At 32.3% G+C, this 9,922-nt stretch overlaps 1 protein-coding gene across 3 annotated transcripts; it reads left to right on the top strand.

Moving 5' to 3' along the window:
* The first annotated feature begins 14 nt into the window (after positions 1–14).
* LOC114877537 (protein FAM117B-like) lies at positions 15–8,728 on the top strand. 3 transcript variants are annotated; one of them, XM_029190218.2, is made up of 9 exons: positions 20–1,400; positions 2,262–2,422; positions 2,527–2,624; positions 2,703–2,842; positions 2,924–3,090; positions 3,177–3,306; positions 3,627–3,707; positions 4,563–4,698; positions 4,995–8,728. In XM_029190218.2, exons 1-9 carry the CDS (start codon positions 1,157–1,159, stop codon positions 5,173–5,175), a joined length of 1,338 nt encoding a protein of 445 aa, XP_029046051.1. In that variant the 5' UTR covers positions 20–1,156; the 3' UTR covers positions 5,176–8,728. The 3 variants fall into 3 exon arrangements, with proteins under 3 accessions (XP_029046050.1, XP_029046051.1, XP_029046052.1); XM_029190217.2 differs by having other exon boundaries at positions 15–1,400; positions 2,527–2,842; XM_029190219.2 differs by lacking the exon at positions 3,627–3,707 and having other exon boundaries at positions 21–1,400.
* Positions 8,729–9,922: the final 1,194 nt, after the last annotated feature.

A 9,922-nucleotide genomic window follows, 5' to 3' on the forward strand; every position in this document is an offset into this window, starting at 1 on the left:
TACATAATCATTTGTAAGAAAACGTGCCTGTTTTTCTGTAAAAAGTTCATAGAAAAGAATTATGAAATACTTTGAATAGTCATAAAAACCGGGTAATATCAATTATAAGCTGGCGCGTAATGTTAACTCGATAGTAGCGAATCCAACCGATTGCTCGAGATTTCTCCTAGCGAGAGTATCGAATGAACGTAGCGTGCACGCGCCGTAGCTGAAAAACGTAAGCTCGGATACTACGCCTGTACTAGTACGTGCTCCGTACACGAAAGTTATTCACACACGCTATTCATCGGCTTGTGCACCTCCATTACGTACATAACGTGAAACGTAAGACGCTACATACTGGTCTATACGTGTGTCGTGCAGGTATATATAAGCAGAGTTGCGCACGTTCGTCCGAGTACATCAAAACATACTTTTGATTAAAACGTGATATTGTGCAAAACACCAAGAACCAGAAGAATTTATGTAATTTCCAACGAAGCTCCATTGGTAACTTACTATTGTAAAGGGAAGAAAGTGATAGATAAGCATCGAAAATAAGTTATAAACAATATTTTCGATCGAACATCAAAATAATCGAGAAAGGGTGAATTTGAGTGTCACTGTACAAGCGCGAAGAAGAGAGAGAGAATCAAAGAACAATAGAGTGAGAAAGCAATAGGACGCTAGGTACGGTGCTACGGTGGTAGTGAATGGAACGCGGCCCCCACGGGTGAGCGTAGTACGACGCTCCACGGGCTAGCGTTGCACCAATGACCAGCCGGGACGGGCGATCACGTGACGTGCGTGCCGAGCCAGCAGCAGAACATTGCAAATGACAAGACGCGTAGGGCATTGTCGTCGCGCCGCCGCTGCCACCGTTCCCGTTGTCGTTGTTGGTGAATTCGTCGCGCTACCGCCGTTGTTGCTGCAATTATCGCTGATGAGATCTCGCCCGCCACCGAGAAGGCGAGCATTATAAACGATTGGAAATCCTGTCCTCGCTGTCGGCACTACCGCTGTTGTCGCCGCGTGTGCGCGACAAAGTCGCGGGTGCTCGGAGGCCTCGTGCCCTGAACGGTGCCCGCGGCGCTCCGTCCTTAATACAACATATTCGAAACAGTGTATCAAACGCAGCAGCATCGAGGCCCTGTGTGGCAGCTGCCTATATGACAAAATGTCGGGATCACAGCGAATGCGAAAGTCTTCGCCATGCTCGACATCGAAGCAAGGCCCAATGCGCGCGACTCTTCCCGTAAGCTCGCTATTACGACAAGGCCGGCAGGGTAGCAGTCTCAGGAAGAGCAACAGTAATAGCCCTACGAATGTATCGCCGACGAACGCGAGTGCGTGGCGGGCCCGCATCTCGCCGGAGACCTCTTCCTCGGGACAACGAAGCCCGGGTTCCCTCTCTTACAAAGGTATTTACGCTCGCTACTCTATACGTCGATGTCCTTACCACACACTGTTATCTTTCGGTTCACTTCTTTGTTGTGTCTGTCATTTTATGTTTTTCCATACTCATCGTCCGAATTCATGATTAATAACAATTTTTCTACAAATTTTTTTAATTGTCAAAATATATCGAGTTTAATGTTTGTTGTATCTTCGTATAGTATCCATACGTATTTGATCACTTGTACATATTTGTAAGTGTATTATTGTCACTTTTGTAGTTTGCCAGTGTTTGTAATGTTATTTTTATGAGATATGATATAATTTTTTCAGTATGAAATAACATTGTTATGTATAAACTATGTATTGTATGTGTCCAGTTAATTGTAAATATAATCACAATAAAATCAAAGGATAACTGAAATGTTAAGTATACTTTCAATTTTCAGAACATGGATTCTTTTGAAATAACATAATGTTTTCACATAAATAATTCAGCATATTGAATTTTATAGTAATTTATAATTTTAAGGTAGCATGTACATATTGCATTAAATTATACTAAAGATTGAATCACTAATATGTAACAAGAATTAAAAAGCAAAAAACTTCTATTTACCCTCTCCTCTTTTCTTTAATGATTATTTTAATCTAATGTACCAATTCATTTGGTAACCGAAGATACACCTTTAGGTCGGTTCCACAAAAAGTTCTTTACCTTTTCTTTCATTATTTAGTTAACACAGTTTTTACTTTGTTTATACATTTATTTATTGGTTTATTTCACCCAGTAACCGAATACATTTTTGATAGTCCGGTTCTGGTATACATTTACACAACTTTAGTTAATTACTTTTAACTTCATTTAAATTTTTTGTTATGCATAGCAAAATCAAAAACATTAAGTGGAAGATGCAGCGAAAGTTTAAGCGGAAATCAGAATATTCGAAGGACAGCATCATTAGATACTATCTATTTGAAGGGACAATGGCCCCGTGATTCGTATTACATTCATTCCAGTCTTCTTTTGGTTGACAAATCTACACAGGTAAGTTTATGAATGTTCATTTATCATTTTATAATAAAATTTCTTTTCATTCTGTATCTCCATATTGGTATTATATATAAATCAATTATGTTGATACCTTACAGACAGAAGAATGGTCCAATGAACCAAGAAAATTACACACGCGTCATCCTACAGAGCAAACCACCACAGATGAGAAACTGGAAAAGTATTTCAGGCATCGGTATGTAGAAATCTTCTTTTGGAAAAAAGTGGGAAACATATCTCCATATCTACTCATTTATTCTAAAATATGTTACAGATTACAACGTACAAATAAGGAAGGCACTAGTAGTAGAGAACGGACAGCAGCCTTTGGGCTTATAATGCCTGGTGGACCACCACCAGCTTTTCCTGCAGATCACACTGTTTTACCTAGTATTGCTTCACAAACGTCTACACGTAAGTTTATTTAATGTATAATTCTGCAACAGATATTTTTGCTAATAGAGTTGAGTGACGTATTTTTATTATTTTTTACAGACAATCAATTCGGTTTGAGTACAAAGGCAAGTCCTATGAATATCCCCGTGAAACCAATGAGGCCTCCAATGCGTTCCTCTATCGAAGGATTAAATCAAGAAATTGAAGGACTAGTTCTTAAATCTGCAACCAGTGGTAGTGATCCTGATCATCCAGTGGAAGACAAAGTAAATGACGATTTATATTTATAATTATGTAATAGTAATTTCAGACTTAAGTTCAATGCGGAGAATATAAATATATGATCTTATAGTACGCACGATATCGTGAACAAATAACACCAGAAGGGCATCGAGCACCATTAGCGGACCTACTGAGGGCTACTCGCAGTGTCAATACACAAACACCAGCTACCGACCTTCCCTCCAGTTCTTATTCTTCAGGTAAGTTTTCATTCTACCTAATGTTATTTAATAGCGTTCAAATATATAAAGTAGTTGTTAGTATTCTTAGATTACATATGAACTTTACAAATTATATGTTTAAAATGATGAAAACCACCTAATCAGAATATTAACATCTCCAAATTAATAATTATATACTTAATGTTTTTAATAAAGTAGTTTTTGTAATTTGGGGAACATAATAAAAGTTACACATATTTGTCTTATAAAAATATATACATATATGTGTGTGAAGTATTTCTGGTTACTGGTAACACTATAAATAACAGACTAACTATGGTGTGTGCCTGTTGAGACAGGCCCTCCATCTAGGAATTCTGAGTCTCCGCTGATTCCTGGTCTTATGGATGCCTCCCGTCCGCCTAGCGATCTCTTACAAGGTTGGCACATATTTGCGGAAATGTTTTTATTTTTCATGAGATCCCTTCAATCAAATTTATTTATCCTTTTTTTTTCTTTTTCAACACCTTTACCCAAATAGTTAATGGGCTTTCATATATCTTTACAAATGTTTTCGTATATACATATACATATATATGTACAATACATACGAAATATGTGCATGAGTTTTGTTTTCAAATATTGGAATGTATATGTTTTATAGGATGACAAAATATCAGTTACTATCAATATGTTGTATTTGAGGTAATTTTTTACACAATTCCGAATTAAATTTACATAATCTATTATAATATTACATGGTAAAGAAATTTGCTTTAATAAATTAAGATGTATTTACCATATTCTTTATTATTATGTTTCTGCTTGCATGTAATAATTTATACACATAGATATTTCTCGTAACGTAACGAAAATAGATAATTGATCAGAACGGAAGTTGCATGGTAAAATAACATATAACTTGTTAAATTAAAAGAGTAATTTTGTAGAAATTTTAATTTATAAGCTAGTAAGTGTTAAGGTACATACATTATCAACATTATTATTCTTGTGTTATGAAGGATTCTTAAACATTTCTAAATTTATCTGTTTATTATATATGTATATGTTATTAATAAAACTGAATGATTTAATTTTGGTATGTGAACAGCTATCACATCTGCATCATTTGTTTATGTTTTACATGAATGTATGTTCATCCGTATGAACACACGAATGATTTAAGCTATTAATAGCATGAGTTAAAAATATTTGTTTTCAAATTGATGTAAACAGTGTGCTTGTATATTACTTTTATATTGTTATTGATTTAGATATTCTGCATTATCTTAAAGGTGGAAGTCGTGGTTCAACCCCTGAGCAAGATCGAGAAGGACGTCTTGGTACCTCTCCTCACATTAACAGGTTCCTTGCAAGAGAACCACCCGATGGCTGTGAGAAAGTCAATCTTAAATTCGTAGAGGATGCCAGGTAATTCTATGTGCATGTTTCTTTAAAAAAGAAAAACCGGTCAAATTACTCTTAAAGGTAAATCAAAACTGCAATGTGCGATAACGTTTACATGAGTGTATTTTGTTTGTATTTGCAGAAATAGTATTTCATCCTACATTAAATATATACATACAGTGCTATATTCTTTAAAAAATATCTAAATTTCTTCAAATTAAATCAAAATCAACTATGCTTTTGATTACACTTCAAATATAATGCAGATTATTATATAGACAATATTTCAGTATGATTGAAACAATTATTTGTATGTATAGGCGACCCATGATAGACTTGAGCAAACTAGATTATTGCCCAAAGCCGTGTGTAGCATTCCAGTTAAAACCTAGTTTGGGATCAGCGTTCCTGCCATTACAACAGCCAGCCAGTCCAACAATGGTTGCCAGTGCATCACCTTCATCGCATACAACACCAACTACACCTCCTCCAAATCCATAGTCCTGCTCTTTACCATATGGAATAATGTTCATAAACCCAATTGGTATATATATATTTTTTCTTTTAACGACCTCATCGGTAGAAAGTGGTTTACTTTGATATGAAAGCATATACCAACAAAGAAAAGTTACCGAAAAAAAGCAGCCTGTTTCTGGTGTGACCCAACGTTCGGGCATCGTAAATGTGTAATTAAAAAAAAAAAGTTATAATTGCATTGATACAAAACATTGAAAGCATCTGAGCTCCGTTAATGTTTGAAACAATAATAAAATACGAGGAACAATAATTTGTGATAACTAAAAAAAAACGACATTTAGGAATGAACATTGTGTTCTACAGGGAGAAAGACTAATAAAATTGTGTATTCTAAATTTAGTGCTAAAATGTGCTAAACGACTTTAGTTTTGTATACAGGGATAAATATTCAAAATGTCGAAGAGTATTAAATTTGTTGGGAAAAGCAAAATTATAACGGATACAAAATGGGTACATGTGCCTGGAATATGTACATTGGTATCCCTTTGTAATGTTTTCATTAGATCTTTATCACTTAAATGAATTCGATTGCATAGTGAAACAAAATAATTGTTAGAATTTTGTATCGTTTTGTATTATTACTTATATGCTGAAAATATGCAAATTATTATTAATGAGGAGCTCGAAAATAGTGTATCCCTATGGTACATTATTTTTAAGAATTATATCTCTACAATTATATACATACATTCTTTACTTTTTTTCTTTTTTAAGATCGCGTATGTAAGATAAATGCATAAATTAATTATTACAATAGTTTATTTCGTATTACGTGTACAAAATGTACACTTTTGCATAGCTTCTTTTTTTATAGTTATTATTTCTCTTAGTCAATAAGTTTCTACTTTGAAAATAAAACAAGCACTTTGTTCAACTATAGTGTTCAGTGTCATACAAGCAACTTAAGGAACTTAAGTTAATCTCAAGAGTATATTTTATTGTTTAATAATTACATTACCATAGGGTTACAAAATTTTTGGTTTAATTTGTATTATGTTACTTTATTATCTGAATATGTACAACCGATATAGCATGCAATGACAGGTTGACGGATGTATGATAGAATGAACCTAATGATATAAGGTGGAAATGTAATGAGTAAAAATATGGCGAGTGGTAAAATTAAACATTGATCGAAGTAATAAGTGACGATATGTGCTTTAGCCAGTGTGGTATCAGATGTGCATACAAATGGCTCCCTAACTTGGCACAGCAGTATGGGTGTGCGTGTAGGGTTTTGTATAAACGCGGATCGTAGTGAAAACAAAACTTTATAATCTGCGTTCTATACAAATGACAGAATGCATGTGTTGTAATATTGGAATCCTGATTAAGTCATCCACGAATAACATTAGAGATCATTATATTATTAATAATTGTATATTAATACATGTATTTGAAATATTTTGAAATTAGTCCAGTCATTCGTTTATGACCGTATTTTATATAATAGTCATTTAGATATGCTCATACTTAGCAATTACGTTCCTTTTCATTGAATGTTTCTATGATAGAAATAATCAAAGGAATATCAAATACTGTGAAAAACTATCTTCATACGAACAAACTCTTCACCCTAGATAAGCGGATCGAGTGTTATTCGTGCGATGGTTTAACTTATTATTTAGTATATGCAGACATAGCCACTCAAGAAGTTCAATTTATTTTTTGCTTTCTAATACAGAACGTTTTGCAAACGATTTTATAGTTATGATCCAAGAAATAAGGATCTTAATAAAATATAAGATCGAGAGCAGGGAAGAACAGTTTTTTAAATACAATAGTAATATACTTTCTAATATTATATTGTATCTAGCTACAACAGTGAAAAATGTTAACACATAAAGTACCTGGCACACTGGTCTATGCTCTCTTTTATCCAGCTCACTAGAAAGTTCATGCCTTAGAATGCGTGGCAAAGTGTGCTAAATAGACAGGAAGGTTAATGAGAGAGTCAGGATATATACAAAATGCACTGGCTAGTTAACAAGTATACAATACAAAACTAATCTGCTATCTACTAGCTTAAGAAGATTTTCTTTTATTTATTTTCGCTATGGACCTAAATGACATTTATCCCATTGCTGTAAGAATATGTGAATGTTCTCTCTAAAGGAAAACTGGGAAAAAAAAGGTTTATTGATTACATATTTCATCTGTTGGCGTATTTTCACTTAAATGGAAAAGAAAGAAATAATGTTTTAACATAACACATTGTATTAATCATAGTGAATAAAAAGTTTCATACTTTTACTAAATAAGCAGAGAAAGGAAAATTACTTTAGAGAAGAAGCTAGCCTTATTATTTTTTGACTACACTCATGAGGCTCCACTTTTTAACCTTCATGTACTTGCATAATGTGTTATCATTATTGTTAGCTTTTGTTGTCAATTTCATAAACAGAGGAATGTGTGTAAAGACTGCTAAACTAAAGATTACCTGTTATTTGGATATACCTAAATTTAAAGTTAAAGAAAATTAGGCTCAAATTTCTCTGGTTACCTATGAAACAATATAGGTACTCTTTATAATTCGTTAACTAAACGATCCTTATGTGACTACTGTTCGGTACATTCTCTTTACATATCTAAATCTGAGCAGGCTTCAGAATGGCAAAATGATTATGTCAATTACGAATTTATTTATCCCTAGGACTGTTCAGACGTATCGTTGTAGTATTTTACACAACAGCAAGACAAAAGGATGCAAAATTGTTGATGTATAATTTTAATTTGTAAGATGCTCAGCATTATGCAAATTTTCTGATGCATCAAAATCTTAAGTCACAAAAAAAAAGTATCTTGAAAGTTTTACATGTTTGGTAAACTTTTACCTATTGTTTCATAACAAATATATGAAATACTATTTACCATTTCTTATTCTAAGCAATAAAATACAAAATTAAATTTAATTGTTGCAAAGTTTATACTTTTAAAATGAAATTGTATTGTACGTTTGAATATATCATTTTATACATTGTGAAAATAGTTTATTTATGTTTGAAATTTTAAAAAATTCGGCCACATAATGTGAATTTCTGTAACATATAAAGTATCTTACAACTCAAAATCATAAACGTGCTAGTAGGTTCGCAACGGTACATCGAAAATCAATAATTTATAAATAAGGATTTATTCACCCTCTAGTCTGTCCTAGGGCTAAATCAAAATTAGTCAGCGAAGAGAGCTAGTAAATGTAAATAATAATTTAAAGCCGTTTACGATGAAACCTTTGTACGGAACGTAGTGACTAAGGCCAACGAATTCTATACTTTTCATGCGTCTCGCGAAAGTTCGTTGAACGAAAAAAAAAACTTGTGGAACAATGCGAACTTAAAAAAAAATATGTATAAAAAGAATTACCATAACACGAGCTGTCCATAGTCAACTGAGATTAGACTCCTTTTCTGAACGGCACAATGCAATTGTCAAAATCATAGTAAAAGTTGATTTTTATATATTTTTTTTTCTTATAGTATTGATTAAAAATTTTTAATATCGAAATTTTCCAAATTTATAAATTTTATTTGAAATTTTATTAGTATCAAAAATTTGTTTTCTCTTCTTTTATTGAACATATTTTACATTTTATTATTGTTTGTTCTTGTTCATTTGAAACTATCATTTATTATTGATGATAGAATGTTGAATTTAAATGATAGATGGTCACACGCATCTCTGTGAATCGTAATTCAATATATGGATATAGTTTATCGTTTTTCGATTAAGCACCGCGTAATCAGTATTGTAAAGTATCTTAATTTTCTCGTAATTGAGATTTTAATTTCTCAATCCCGACGAATTTTCATTAAACGTTATATGTATAAATGAACTTATATTTTCTACGGAATAAAATACTCTTTAAGCGATAATTAAGTTATATATTGTATTTTTCGTGCATTATCAAATTTCAAAGTATAAAAGCAAATTAAGATATAAGATTTAGTACATAAAACAAAAATATATATATATATATTATATATATATATATTATTGCCTTATTTTTGAGTATTTTATCGTTATGATACCTTATTTATATTTGATATTCAAAGTTTAAACAATTCATATAATTAGAGAACATTTTTATTCGCTTCTAATCTTTAATTCTTGTTTCTCCTACGTTTCCGATAAAGATTTGTATTCGTGTTTCTTCTACATACAGTGAATTCTTAAACAATCAATTCATTGTATTTTTTTCATTGAAATATTAAGAATTCATTCACCTGATATATGCAATTATTTTTCCTCCCTATTGCAAAATAAAAAAAAAAAAATATATTGTATGATATCGATTTGAAATGACTGTGTCTGATTTGTAATCGATTTTATAAGTAATCTAATCACGTATTCGTTATGTTATGAAACTTACTATGATTATGATGCTATGATTGCGATGCGCTATAAACATAGATTCCATAGATTCGTTTTAAGCGTATGTAATTGCAATTAATACATTGACTGCCACCACAACAATGTCTTACTTTTCGATACACGCGCTATCGAATGAAGTGTAAGCGACTTGAACTCTGAAAGCGACAAATAATTGATTTATCAAGATATTTGTCAGTTATTTTGTTGCTCGTTCGAGCTACAATATAATGCTCCTGTCGTAATATTGTCTAACATATAAACTACAATATAACAATAAAACGTACGAATGTACTGTTGGTTCCTTTGTAACAAAAAGAATACATTATGGTTCCAAACTCGG

The sequence above is a fragment of the Osmia bicornis genome, chromosome 15 (assembly GCF_907164935.1).
Source record: "Osmia bicornis bicornis chromosome 15, iOsmBic2.1, whole genome shotgun sequence".
Classification (NCBI taxonomy): domain Eukaryota; kingdom Metazoa; phylum Arthropoda; class Insecta; order Hymenoptera; family Megachilidae; genus Osmia; species Osmia bicornis.